Here is a 13,518-nt window from a genome sequence, read left to right on the forward strand (position 1 = left end):
CGGTCCCCGCCCGCCCTGGCTCCATCCTGTCCCTGGGTCCGCCCCACCCCTGCTTCGGACCCGCCCCTGGCCCCGGCCTCGGCCGGACTGCGGCCTCGGCAGCGCCCCGCCCCCGGCGCCCGCCCGGAACCGTCCCCGGCGCGCATGCGCCTCGTCTCCCTCGGCCGGCCTGGCGCTGGCATCTACTGTGCTCGCGTTGTTTCCTGCCCACGCACGGGTGTCCAGCGCAGAAGTTCCCTTCTGGGCTTGGGCACCTAGAGGTGGTGGTAGGCCAGATCTCCCCCGCTGAGAAGTGCCAGGCCTGCTCTGCTGCTGGCCACCCCGACGGCACTTAGCACAGAGCTGGCCTGGGAGGTCAGGCGAGAGCTGGGATTCTCTCTCCCCCGGGACTGGTTACATCATTTGCAGGGCCCACTGGAAACGAAAGGCGGAGCGCCGTGTTTAGAAATTAAGAGCATTGAACCAAGTGTGAGGTCCTGCGTGCAGGCCCTTGTGCAACTGCTTGGGTCATTCGCCCATGAAGTCAGTCCAGCTTCCCCTTCCGGTACACCCACCTTTGGTTAGTCAGTCAATTTCCTTCTCCTCCCACTCCGGGGACAGATGAGGGGAGAGGTGGTTAAGGATTTCGACATACCACGGGAGAGGGGGTGTGGGCACACGCCCAGCCTGGATGCTCAGCAGGGCACGAGAGCTGGAATCCCAAGCGTAGGGGGTGGGTGTGGATGTGAAATGCTATCAGTAGTACACCGAGAGGCTAGGAAGCCGGTGGACAGGACCGACACTTGAGCCAGAGTCTTTAGGTTTTACAAGCCCAGTCATTTTGGGCAAATGGTCAGTGTCCACAACTCAGTTTCTCACCTTTAAAATAATAGTAGGGTTGCCGTGAGGATTATGAGTTACTACGTGGAAGTTCTTAGAACAGTGGCCAACACATAGTAAGACCTATTAGACACGCCAGCTGTTTTTTCTGTGTCGCCTAGTAAAGAATGTCCACGTAAACCCCTTCTGGTAGAAGGGGAAATGGGAGGGGTTTCTGGAGAAAGAGGTGTTTGAAGGGAGGATAGATTTTCAGTTGTGATGAGGATGGCACACCACACCCTGCACACAGCATGTCTGGGGACCATAGAGGCGCCATTTCAGCCTCTTAGAAACACCATGTCCCAACCATGGTGCTTCCAATTTCACTGATGTCAGGAGCAGGGTGGATTTGTTTAGACATGACCCTGGAAGGTTACTGAAAAGTTTTGTGTGCCTTAGGAAGATTAATTCAAAGCTGAATCCAGGCTAAATTGAAACAACACCCCCTCCCTCAAAGAGGCTGGGTTGGTAGCATTGGCACAAGAAAGGAGGGGGATGTTGAGGTCGTGGAAAAGTGCATCTGGAGAATGTCACAACAGATCGGCTGTGTTGGCGAGGGATGGGTCTCGGTACTTGAGCTACTGGGCACACTCATTCAACAGTATTTCCTGGGTATCTATTATGTGCGAAGTCCTGTGCCAGCTGCTGGGGAGAACATGGCGAGTAACACAGGCTGGTCTCTGTCCTTGTGGAGCTTCTGGCCAGCCAAAGACTGATTTACGGGAGTCCTAGTAACAAGTATGGTACTATGGGAACAACTGATCGCGTCTAGAGCAGAGCGGGAGATAGGTTCCCGAAGGAAGCAACATGTACGCCGAGGAAGGTGCTCCAGCAGAGGGAACAGCATGTGTAAAGGCCCGTAGAGGGTGGAATTAAGGTTAGTTATGGGTGGAGCAGAGTAAAAGGGGCAAATGATGAGGAAGATTGAAGACTATCCTGAGACATATTTGATGGGTTTTAAGCATAGTTGTCACATCTAATGTTTTTAAAGAAATGTTCTGGCTGCCAACATGGATGACAGGGGCGTTGGACTAGAGGCCATGAGGCCTCAGGGCTCTTGTTGTGGTCAGGCTTCTGGACAATGGTGGCTTCAACTAGGGTGGCGGGATGAGGTTACTGAGAATTGTGGTTTCAGATGCTCAGGAGGTAGAATCAGCATACTTCCTTTCCCGGCCCAAATGGCCACTTCTGTATCCATCCTCAGGAAAGAAACATGAAATCGGCCCATTGTCCAGGACCCTGTCCTTTACCAGAACACACAGAACTGAACATGGTCCTTAACCATCAGCTTGGGGAGTGGGTGGGCAGCAGCCCGGCCCCCGAGCGTAGTGGTGAAGTGCCTACTCAGTACCTCCCGAGGGGATTTCAGCTCTCCTGAGACGCTACAATCAGGGATGAGGAGGCAGTTTGCTGGAAGCTTGTATCCAACAAGTCAAGTGATGAGCAGCAGTAAAGGGAGGCCGGCCTTGGCTAACAGCTCTCCAGAGATGGCAAGGTCAGAAGTCTGCGGGTTTCTGTAGCTCTCCTCCACGGCTCTATAGGGCCACTCTGAGCACTGCCTTGGGGGGTGGGGGTGGGGGCGTATGTGTATAGGGGACCAGGTATTCTCGTGTTTATATTTTCACATCCATTGAAAAGTCTGATGAAATAGTGTGTTGTTTTTAGACGCTGTTTCTGCTCAGAGGGAGGAGGCAGGCGAGCCCTGGCCTTGGCTTTTAGCCTGACAACCTTCATTCTCTGCACACGCACACACACACCAAGGCAGAAAAGGTTTTTGTTTTGTTTTGTTTTGTTTTTTTGGTTTTTAAAGCCTTTTATTAAAAACAAAAAACAAAACCCAAATCAAAATATTTCCCATTGGAAGCTACTTCTTTTTCTTTTTAAAAATTTTATTACACAAATATCTCCCATTCCCATGTGTCAGAGGAAAGATGTCTTTGCTTTTTCTAAAACCAATAGTGGAGAATGTTTAAAAAACAAGTCCATCCAGCTTCCCTCCTTTCCTGACCCAAAATAGCCCCAATGTGTCAACTGAGAGCATGACTTGTCCCCTTAATGCTTACATTTAAAATTTTTAGCACAACATTGGAGATTGACTCTAAATCAGCAACAAAAAATATATATTTACAATATTTCTCCGAAAAAACAAAAACACAACCAAACCCTTTAAACATAGTGACTTTAGGAGTTTTATTTATGGAGCAGTTATTTTTTTAATCACCAAGTGATTTTATATTATATATATATATAAATTTTCTTCCTTTCCTTTGTGGTTTTTCGCCCCGGTGCTTGGAAAGATGGAGGCAGGGTGTGTGGTCCTGTGGTCTGAGGGTAGGCTCTTCTGGCAAGGCCGTATGTAAGAGCAGATTGCAGGAAATGCGATGGAACTCCCGGGTTCCTCTGTCCCCAAACAGACGTTTCTTTCCTCCATATGGACCATCCCTCACCTCTAAAAACCATTTCCCCCCTCACAGTCCCAGAGAAAAGGAAAACCCAGCAAAGGCATAGGTCCATCTGCCAGCACTCCTGGGTTCCCTTTTCTGCTGACCAATTGCGTGCACGGTAAAAATGCTTTTTTCCAAACCAAAAACAAAGATAAAAACCAAAACCCAAAACAAACCATCAGCTTGGAAATTTCTGCGGATGAAATGTCCCAAAGTCAGAGGCACTCTCCCGGCACAATCCCTGCTTTGAAGGGGTCTCTCCACCTCCCCTTTTATAAAAAGACAACACAACAAAACAATCTTTTCAGTATTTTCCACAGGAGCAACCAAAAAAAGGCAGGAAGCTTCCAATTATAGGTCATTAACACCATTAATAAGGTTTCTGCTCAATACCCAGGGTTCTTTACAGAGAAGTCCCCCTAATTGAGGCACTCTGGAATAAGTCACTGGCATTTCCTCCAAGTGTCAGCCCCAGGTTGCTGGGCCCGGGGACCAATAGAAGGGGCAGAGGGTCACGGGAGCAGACTGCTGCTTTTAAGGTGCAGCCAAGACAACCAGCAGATTGGAAGAAACAGACACAATGCCACCATCTCCTACCAGGACCCAGTTCTCTCTTAGGAGGCCAGTCAATGCCAGGGTCAAAGCTGGGCTAGGTAGCAAAGGGAGGTCCCCTCTGCCGCTATTGCTTTGGAAGTGGCAAGGGCGCAGTTGGCGTCTCTCCTTGGGGTGCCTGGGCTCCTTGCCCTCCCCTGTAGGGCTTCAGGAGGAGAGCGGGAGACTGGGCTGCAGGAAAGGGGCCAGGGAGGGACGGGGCTGGAGGACGAGGAGGAGGGGCAAGGTTGTGCTATCACTGTCCTTCCGGAGGGAGAGCAGAGTGCAAATCCGCGTCTATCACTTACAAGCTCTTGCCACAGGCTGCTGCTACTGAGCATCTATCTCCTCACACATTTCAATATTGACCCAAAAGAAATTCCGACCTTTCTTTCTTTTCCTTTTTTTTTAAAGTGCAAAAAGCTCTCTGCTGCCCTAGAGAGAGGATCTTTGGACAGGCCGTTCAATGCAAAGAAAAAGGGGGCAGCTGATGGGGCTTGACACAGGGGGGTAAAGTGGGCGACACCACACTTCCCTCCCTCCCCTCACACACACGTAATACACTCAGCCACACACACAGAGGCACATGCACACCCCCTTGCACAGCTGTAGGCAGAGGGCAGGTGACTGGCTTCTAAGCAGGAGCTCCGCCTCCCCCCAAGAGGTGCCAAATCAGTGAGCCACTGGGGCTGAACACAGGTCTGGGCTCTGGGGGCTACACTACGCTGGAGGCCTGGTGCCTGTTGGGAGGCAGCTGGGGTCTTGGCCCACGTCTCTCCTCCCCGCACCTGGGGGAGACAGGCTGCTCCCTTTGAGGACACGCATCCTGGGAAAGCCCTAGTCAGGCAGGAATAAAGACATGGAAAGGGCAGTGGGAGGCTGACGAGGAAGTGGGAACAAGGAGATGGTGCCTGTCTCAGATCTGCTTAGGAAGCAATAAAATGGGGGTGTCCCTGGGATACAGTTCCAGCTCCTCTGAAGAGCCTCAACTCCAATAAGTGCAACAAGGACCTCGTAGAGACTATGGGAGTCTGGGGTGGGGTAGCCTCATTATGTGGACTACCACGGAACGTCAGACAGGATCAAGCTAACGGGAGGGTGGGGGGACACAGACACAAATGAGGTCTTAAGACACCTCAACAGCACCAGTGTGATCTGCATGGGTCTGGCATTCGTGGGGCTACTGCCCCTCCTGCATAAGCTGGGAGAGTGTGACGGAGGAGAGACACGCACTGGGCACGAGGAGAACCTGGCCACAGAGACAGGGCCATCTTCTTCCCTAGGCGTTCGCTCAGAACCAGGCACTGCTGGGGACCACAGACGGGGAGGAGAGGCCCCAGGGCCCAGAGCAGATGACAGCTGCACAGACAACCCAAACTCGGAGCCTGGCCTCCTGGCAGGCAGGCGGGCGAGCGGGAGGGCAGGCAGGCACCTCAACAGCACACAGCCTGTGCGTTCCCCTTGGATCAATTTGCTACTCCCTTTTCCTTAGGAGGGAGAGGAGCCGGCAGGGAAACCTCGTGTCCACCACTCTCTGCCCCGCCTGGAGGGGAAGGGCTCAGGGACAGGAGAGCAGAGAGGGAGTGTGACGTTGGCCTCAGAGCCTGTGCAGGGTTGGGGAGAGAAGCTCTCCTGGCTGGGGAGTCAGGGGAAGATCTGTTTCCTATTCAGTCTGGGCTGGGTGTGTCTTAGCTGATCTTCTGTATCAGCTTCTCGTCAGACAGGCAGTAGAGACTGTTGATGGACAAGTCTGAGATGAAGTGCTCGCAGGCTTTACGAGTGATCTGTTTGCATCCTCGAAGGTCAATCAAGGTGACATTGGCGATGCGCCGTAGGTAGATCAGGGTCTGGTCTGTCAATTTATTGCAACCTGCGGAGAAAGTAACCATGAGGACAATGCTATGTTCACGGAGCAATGGGAGCTCGCCTCTGCTGCTCAATTCCCCAGCTCTTTCCCTTAAAATGCTGAACAATAGCCTTCTTTGTCCCATAACCACCTGGCTCAGAGACCAGAAGTGCCATCAGCACTGCGGCCTCTGAAGGCCCCCTGCCAACTCACTCCCTGAATTGCAAGGCTGAAGAAACTGCAGCTGGGTGGTTGCTGTGCTCTTAGGCACCTAATTACTCCAGACCTGGGTCCCCAGTAAGTTAAAAAAGGGACAGAAATCTGTCTCCTTGTCCAGAAATAAGGAAACGAGGTAACACAATTAAGTTGGGCTCTGGGAAGGGCCGGGACCTGCAGGCGACACGGGGCCCTGTTGGCCATGAAGCGTCCCAGCAGCACACCTGCCATGTTGAGCTCTGTGAGGGAGTAACGTGTGGAAGACCCGACAGCAGTGAGTAGATTGGAGGACTGATCTGTCAGGTGGCTGCAGTGACTGAGGTCGAGTCGAGACAGGAGGGGCATGTGGCGGATGATGAGGCGAAGCGTGGCATCTGTGATGTCAAGGCCTGCCAACCGGAAGTCAGTCATGTTCCGGAGCTTGCTGCGATTGTCCTGACCTGTGCAAGCAAGAACAAAGCCTGGGTCAACACTCCACTCGGGCCAGTTAATATAGCTGGTTAGAGCGTCATCCCAATGTGCCAAGGTTGCAGGTTTGATCCCAGATCCGGAAACAGGCAAGAATCCGACCAGTGTACGCATAAATAAGTGGAACAGCAACAACAACAAAATCAATGTTTCTCTCCCTCAAAACAAACAAACAACCCTCTTTAACTCAGTTCTAGCTCCAAAACTGCAGGCAGCTTCGGCTACTCACTGGCCAGGCACCCCCTCCTGCAGGGGTTAAGCACCACTGCCCACACCCAGCCCTGCCTTCAGAGTGAGCAGTGTGTGGGGGCAGTTTCTAGGAAACCAGACACGTTTTCTTTCTTCCCAGCTGCTAGATTACGCCTCATATAGCAAAAGGGTATGTGTGGAATGCCCCTGTCCTTCCCACGTTCCTACACTTTTCTAGACCATCTCATGCAAACAGCTCTTAATGTTCCACCTCAACCAGGAAGCCTTCCCAGACTTCCTTCAGTTTTATTACTCTCTGGGCCCCAAATGCCACTGATTTTTACAAAATGGACTTACTCCTTTGTTTGTAGGTAGTTATCTGGCTGTAAATCGTTAACCTGTCCTTGTACACAGGTCATCATGCTGTTCTCAATCTGCACAGTGTCATTTCTGAGACCACCTTAGCTTTTGAGGATAAAGTATGTTGAAAGACAAAACTACATACAAAGTATGTTGAAAGAGGAGCACGGAGAAGCCACGAACAGAGCATACCCGGTTTATCAGCCGGTGGAGTCAGCAAGTCCCGAATTTGAGGGTCCTTGATTCCTACTGCCCACCGAAGATCAAGGGTCCTGAGAAGGGGGCAGCTGGAGGTGCTGAGGGCAGAGACTGCAGACCAGGAGCAGCCAGCTAAGAGGAGGTCTTTCAGTCCTGCAACAGAAGGAAACAGACATGCAATACTATACACTCTATCACCGTATCCAAAGCCTTAACTAGGAGCTGATCTGACTGAGGTAAATGGATTCCTAGTCTAATGGGAGAGAGGGACCGTGCCCTTATCTTATGCTAGTAACCCAGCTCAGATTCCGACGAGCAACTGCCTATATTACATCTTCTAGCTCTGGTGGTAAAACCAACTTAGTTCCTACCAGAGCAATGCAAAGGTGACCTCCTGTCTTTCCAAGACATTAAAATGTGAAAAGGAACAGGACCTTACAAGGGGCTGATCAAAGCACTATCTTACTCAAATTTCCTCTTCAGGAGCCATGCTGAGAAGACCTGCAGGGCTGGCAGCAGCACCTGATTCCATTCTTTTTGTTGTCTAGTGCAGTGATTGGCCTGCCGGTTCAGCGTGGCGCCTTGGGGACTGGCAGTTAAGGTGGCCCTGAGGAAATCTCTTGCTAAGCAAAAAGGCAACCATGGTATGGGGCTACTGCCCTAAAACACTTCTTAAAAGCACTGCCAACAAAGCAGCTTTCCCTGCCTGCTCTTGGGGCCCCGGAAGGTCAGCGGCAGGGCTGCTCACCTGGCAGCCTATTGACGAGCCATGTGAGTTGTTTTTTGGAGATGTTGGTCCAACTGAGGTCGAGGCTAACTGGCTGCCTCTTGATGATGCCACTGAGAGCCTGGGGTACAATAGCCTTACACCTACTCAAATCAATTTTCGTCCAAAGTCTCTTGTCGCAGCACCTGTGACAGAAGGAAGGAGAACTAGCTGTCAGTAACCCGCTATCCCATGTTAGAGGAACTTGAATCATCGACTGCTGGAGGCTTCTGGGAAAAGCAGAGTACCTGGAGGGTCACCCTCCCTGGGTTCTTCTACAAGCTTATAAGGGTCGTCATGCCTGTAGTTTTTTCCACCTCTGAGAACAGGGCTGGTTCTCTATGGCAACCTTATAGAGGTTACATGGTGGACAGGCTGACCAGTGCACCCTGATTTACTCTGCATGGGCTGAGAACAGGGCACAGTTGTTAGGGACACACAGAAAACAATATACTATAACCTCTCGTTTACATTAGAATTGTCTAGCTCCCACCAAAGTGCATATAAGGGAGCATTAAAAAATTTCTTGACTTCTTACTGCCTGAAGCTAGGCTGCCTCCATTTTCTACCTTGTCAGTCACCCCCAGGTGCCTGGAGATGGAGGCTGCTACTTGACGTATCCACAGTTTGCCTTGCCCTGCCTGAAGCTCGAGAGAGAATCCGCTACTGTATCAAGCCAAAAGCGGCTCTTTATGACCAGGCCTGGAGAGTCCTTTGCTACCCTGGATTTCTGCCTCAGTGCTATCTATACATTTCCTAGCCAGTCCAGGTCATAACTGAAAGGGAGAGGCCCACCTTTCCAAAACAATCTGCAAGTCCAGAGGCCACAAATGCTGCTGCTACACGCAGGCCTCTGTTTAATATTTTACCGTGCCTGCTCTCAGGCTGGCTCGGGTCTGGCTGGCGGAATGGGAGAGGGCGCATAATGGGAATCTTACGTGGTTCGGCCTGGAAACTGAGGGACAGAGCCAGGCAGGCCCACTAGCCCTACAAAGAGAAACATTAGAATTTGGGTAAATCATACATTTGTTCAGATTTGGGGAATAAACTCTTGTTTGTGAAGAACTGAGTCTTTCTTTAAAGATGGAAAAAAATTCACCAATGGCATGGGAAACTTCTACGGCAGAAACCAGCTGCTTACCATAAAGTAGTGCATCTCAGACGTTAACGTGCATCAGAGCCCCTGGAGAACTTGTTAAGCACAGGCTGCCTGGCCCTGCGGCCGGAGGCTCAGTCAAAAGGTCTGAGGCAGGCCCCGAGAAACCGCATTTCTAGCCAGGTCCCAGGTGACACCGCTGGTTTGGGCATCACCTCTGATAATGACTGTCTGACCCAGATATAAAGGATGTGTCCTTAGGCCCAGGAGCTTGAGGAAAAACAATGCCCTATGGAAATCTCTGTCCATCATCTCTAGGGACACTTCCCCTTGTCTCTTAGAGTTTAACTTGAGAAGAAACTGTCGATCTCCTTAAGGACAATGAAGTCTCAGGAAGCTTCAAAACTGGACTCTTGCTTGTGGAAGGAAGCAATTCTGGCCCAGGTTTGAGAAATGAGAATTGAAACTGGAAAACTGTTAGCAACTTCCAATTTTTTGAGAAGCACGTCCACGTCTCCCGTTAGATGGAGAGGTGACTGAGGCAAGGGTTTGTTGGGCATCATCTGTCTCCAGCACCAGGAGAGTGACTGGTACAAGTGACTCTATAAGTGAGTGATGAGTTCCACTGACTTGGGGAAAACTTATGACTGGAGTTTGTCCATAGTCGATAACAAATCCATCCCCAGATCAGTTTCTCACGCTTAGCAGAGCGAGATGGAAAAGCATGGAGCGGGGAGAGGCAGCAAATGGCCTGGTCCCCCTCGTGACACCCGCACATCCTGAACAGGACGTCAGCCTGGGGAACACACTAGGCCAACCCAACCCTTTAGGACCCAACAAGCCTCCAGATGCCAACACCCACGTGTGTCTCACATGGAACCCTGCCACCTGCTCCCACGCCCCTGGTCCTGACCCCTGCATCCCCGCTCACCATTTATACCACGTCTTGCACACTCGCATACATTCACAAAGTTCTCTGCGGCTGAGGTAGCGGAAGACAGACATCCAGACCTCCCGCTGCATCCAGCTTTCGTCTCCATCCTGAGCCCAACTGCCCCGGCCATTCAGCCTGGCCGCACCCCCCTCCTCTGCACTGTCATCTTCCTCCTCCTCCTCCTCCTCCTCGTCCTCCTCCTCTCCCCCCAGCCCCTCCTCATCCCCACGCTGGGGGGTTCGGGCTGGGCAGTGCTGCACTAGCACTCGGGGGGAATGGCGAAGGTTGGCAGAGGAGGCCGTGATGGCCTGCAGCTTGGGCACAATGGATGTCCCGTGGAGCTCTTTGGTGGGCCTCTGCAGCGTGACAGTGAGGTACGATCCCCGGATCTTGGCTTTCTCAACTTCAGACAGCTCCTTTTTGCCGCTGGGATTGTTCTCCTTTTCCCGTACCATGGTGCGCTCTGTGGCCTGCAGCCGCAGCAACTGCCGCCGTTTGAAGCGCTCATCGCGGCTGGCACTGTGGTGGTCGCTGGGGCCAGCCCCAGGGGATGACCGAGTCACCATGCCCCGGGGGGAGACCGGGTCATGGATGAGCTGCAGCATGGAAGTGGGCGAGTGAGGCGGGGGTGTCAGGGGCTCGTCGCAGCTCCGCAGGGGCCGCAGGACTTTGGCTTGCACGGCTTCTTCATCGCTCTCTTCCATTTTCCGCTTCTGTAAAATAGGCCCCAGAAACCACATCAGTGCCTTCCTGCTGCTGTCAGAGGGCCTAGAGAGAAGGCAGATCACTGCTTTTCTATGGAGAAAAGCGCCAAGCGATGCTTCTGGTGGCAGAGAGAGATGCCAGTGGTGAAAGACAAGAGGCCTCCATACGGACCGGGCCAGGGCACAGACCCCGAGAGCAGCACACAGGGCAGCCCCGCAGCCCCACCACTGCCTGAGCACGCCTCTTCTATGCAGCCCCCCGCCCTGTCCTGGGCGCGCAGCCGCGGGTGTGGGGTGAAGCAGAGAGTGAGCAGCTCTGTGAGAAATCACGCTGCTTGTTCCCAGAGGAGCCTGCTCAGGGCGCAGACAAGGAATCTAGGCTGGCTGAAGCCGCCCTTCTATTAAGGACCACAGCTGCATCCTGGGCCACTTGTGCCCTCCAGTCTCTGTCCCTTCCTGGCGCCACCTCGGCTGTGCTGCAATGAAGCCCAATCAGCATTCCACTAGGTGTCACAGCAGCAGTCGGTTTTCCGGAAGGAGATGTTTTCTGTACCTAAACAAGCACCCTGCTCCCTTTCTCCTTGCATTCTTAATCGGCTGCGGTTGGAAGAGAGTGACCACCTTCCAGGGGCTGGCTTTCACAGTGCGTTAGAAGGTGACACCAGTAACACATAGCACCTGCCGATCTATCTGTCACAGCAGGGGAGCAGGTGCCCACCAACACCAGCGAAGACAAATATAAAATCTGCTAGTACAAGAACTTGTTCCTACTGTAAGATCTTGGAATAAGGAGGAATTTTAGCATTAGTCAACTTTAGAAATCTTTGCCTGCAAAGATACTTAGACTGAAAACGCAACTGACTCACTGCCCAGGGGAAAAGAAACAGAACGGAGACGAGGACATTGTCCCTACACCTGCACAGTGCACCCGGAGGAGATCACCGGGCCCAGACGACTGACACCAGGCCCGCTGCCTCCTCTGTATGTGCCCCCAGCAGGCCTTGCCTTGCCGGCCCCAGCACCCAGAGTCCCTCCGGTCCACTGGCATTACTGGCCACCACTGGGCCGGCAACCATAGTTGCTCGGGGCCCAGATCACGGGACTGGTCTTCCGAGAAGGTGGGACTGCCTCTGCAGGACCCATCTGGGCCCATGGGCAGACTTTCTGTGAGGCACAAAGGTGAAGACGACAAAAATGTGAACCTGCTCAACTGGAAACTCCAGCACACCACTGCATTTACCGGCTGCCTGCCACAGACCCCGCCCTCCCCCCCAGCTTCGTTCCACAGACGCTGCTCACCTCATTTCCCTCCTCAAACAGCCCAGCCAGGGTTCTTCTTTCTCTAGGGCCCCAGAGTGTATAAGGACCCCAGCCATTTGCAGACCCCAAGTGGAACAATATCCCATAACACAAAAACCAAACATTAAAAACTCGAACAAAAGAAAAATAATTAACCAAAGGAAAAAAAAATTCCCCTGGGTCAGGACAACCACGTAAATAAGTTGCAAAGGCAAACATACAGCCACCTCCTTCGCTTGATGCTTGCTTTCTCCCCAGTGCGAGTCTGGATCAAGTTCCCTTACCTGGGCTTTCTCTGAGCTGTCCTCCTGGTAGCACTTTGGACACTCCCAGCAATTTGGCAATTCCTCGTTAAGCAACCCTTCTCCATCCATCTATAGGTAGACAGGGATGTTAAAAATCTGTCTCATTAAAAAAATAGTAAAAATAAAAAAAATAAAAAAAGCCAAAGCCTGTCTCTTAAACCTCATTTATTAAACACTAACTGCCTCATCGTTGGGAAAACCTGGAAGAGTCACCCACTCCTAAATCTACTGACCTACATGAGAGAAAGACCGAGAGTCGTTAGTCCCACTTTAGCCACTGAGAAGCTGGCTCCCCTCACTCTTGGTTACTTGATCAAAGTGAGGTTCCATGAGGAAATTCCTAAGAATCTGGGGTTGCTTCTCCTGACATATACTGCTGAAGGTTTCATGCCACTTTGCAAAAGGAACTGAACACACAGGAATGGTGCCAGACCTGATCTTGACAGTGGTGCACAGCTCTGACTGCTTGGGTTCAGAGACGAGTGACCTGGTTTCTGTGATTCAGCGCTCTCAATGTAAAGTGGGGATAAGAAACAATGCTCATCTTACAGGGTTGTGGTGAAGATACAAGAATTATATACTATGTGAAGTGTTTAGAAAAATGCCTGGTATATAGTACATGCTTTGTATTAACCATTATTATTATTATGGGGATAATATCCTATTTTAGATTCTAAGATGCGTATTTTTCACATTTGAATCTTTCTGAGATTGGGCTACTTCTCATAATTAACAGTCTTAGAATCACTGCCACCCTGGTGGCAGTCATCACATAATTGACAACTTTGGGAAGACCAGAAAGTATTAGCACCAATGCCCTTTAGATTCAAAGATGTGTGAAGAACCGGGGTAGCCCCAACCTCACAGGCTGTCTTAAAGGTTAAGCAGGAGAGAGAATGCATGTGAGCCAGCAGCACTCTGTCTCAGCTGCACATCTGAGCGCCTCAGGGAGCTCTGCGCACACCTCAGCCCAGGGGCCAGGCCGGAAGAGTGGGCTCAGTCTCTGAGGCTGAGGGCTGAACTTCCTTATCACTTTTTTTTTAAGGCTCCTCAATTGTGAACTGAGCCTGATACAGACTGAGCTCTCATTAAATGTTAGCTAATATTATTACTCTATCTTTTATTAACTAATAGCCAGAGATATAATGAAATATGCATCAGAGATGCTTAAAGACACGAAACATTCCAAAACAGATCTGGAAGTTCCATGATGGCCTGGAGACTCCAAACACATTCTCCAGAGG

At 51.6% G+C, this 13,518-nt stretch overlaps 1 protein-coding gene across 1 annotated transcript in view; it reads right to left on the reverse strand.

The window, feature by feature from the left end:
• Positions 1 to 3,023: 3,023 nt before the first annotated feature.
• Positions 3,024 to 13,518, reverse strand: part of KDM2A (lysine demethylase 2A) — a 79,854-nt gene continuing 69,359 nt past the window's right edge. The window contains exons 16-21 of the mRNA XM_090257907.1: positions 12,254 to 12,343; positions 9,964 to 10,679; positions 7,919 to 8,082; positions 7,165 to 7,323; positions 6,180 to 6,395; positions 3,024 to 5,763 (exon numbers count right to left, since the gene is read on the reverse strand). Coding sequence (XP_090114033.1) covers positions 5,582 to 5,763; positions 6,180 to 6,395; positions 7,165 to 7,323; positions 7,919 to 8,082; positions 9,964 to 10,679; positions 12,254 to 12,343 — 1,527 coding nt within the window. The 3' untranslated portion in view covers positions 3,024 to 5,581. The remainder of the gene's footprint in view (positions 5,764 to 6,179; positions 6,396 to 7,164; positions 7,324 to 7,918; positions 8,083 to 9,963; positions 10,680 to 12,253; positions 12,344 to 13,518) is intronic.

This window comes from Furipterus horrens, unplaced genomic scaffold (assembly GCF_987537825.1).
Source record: "Furipterus horrens unplaced genomic scaffold, mFurHor1.1.pri manual_scaffold_2, whole genome shotgun sequence".
NCBI lineage: Eukaryota > Metazoa > Chordata > Mammalia > Chiroptera > Furipteridae > Furipterus > Furipterus horrens.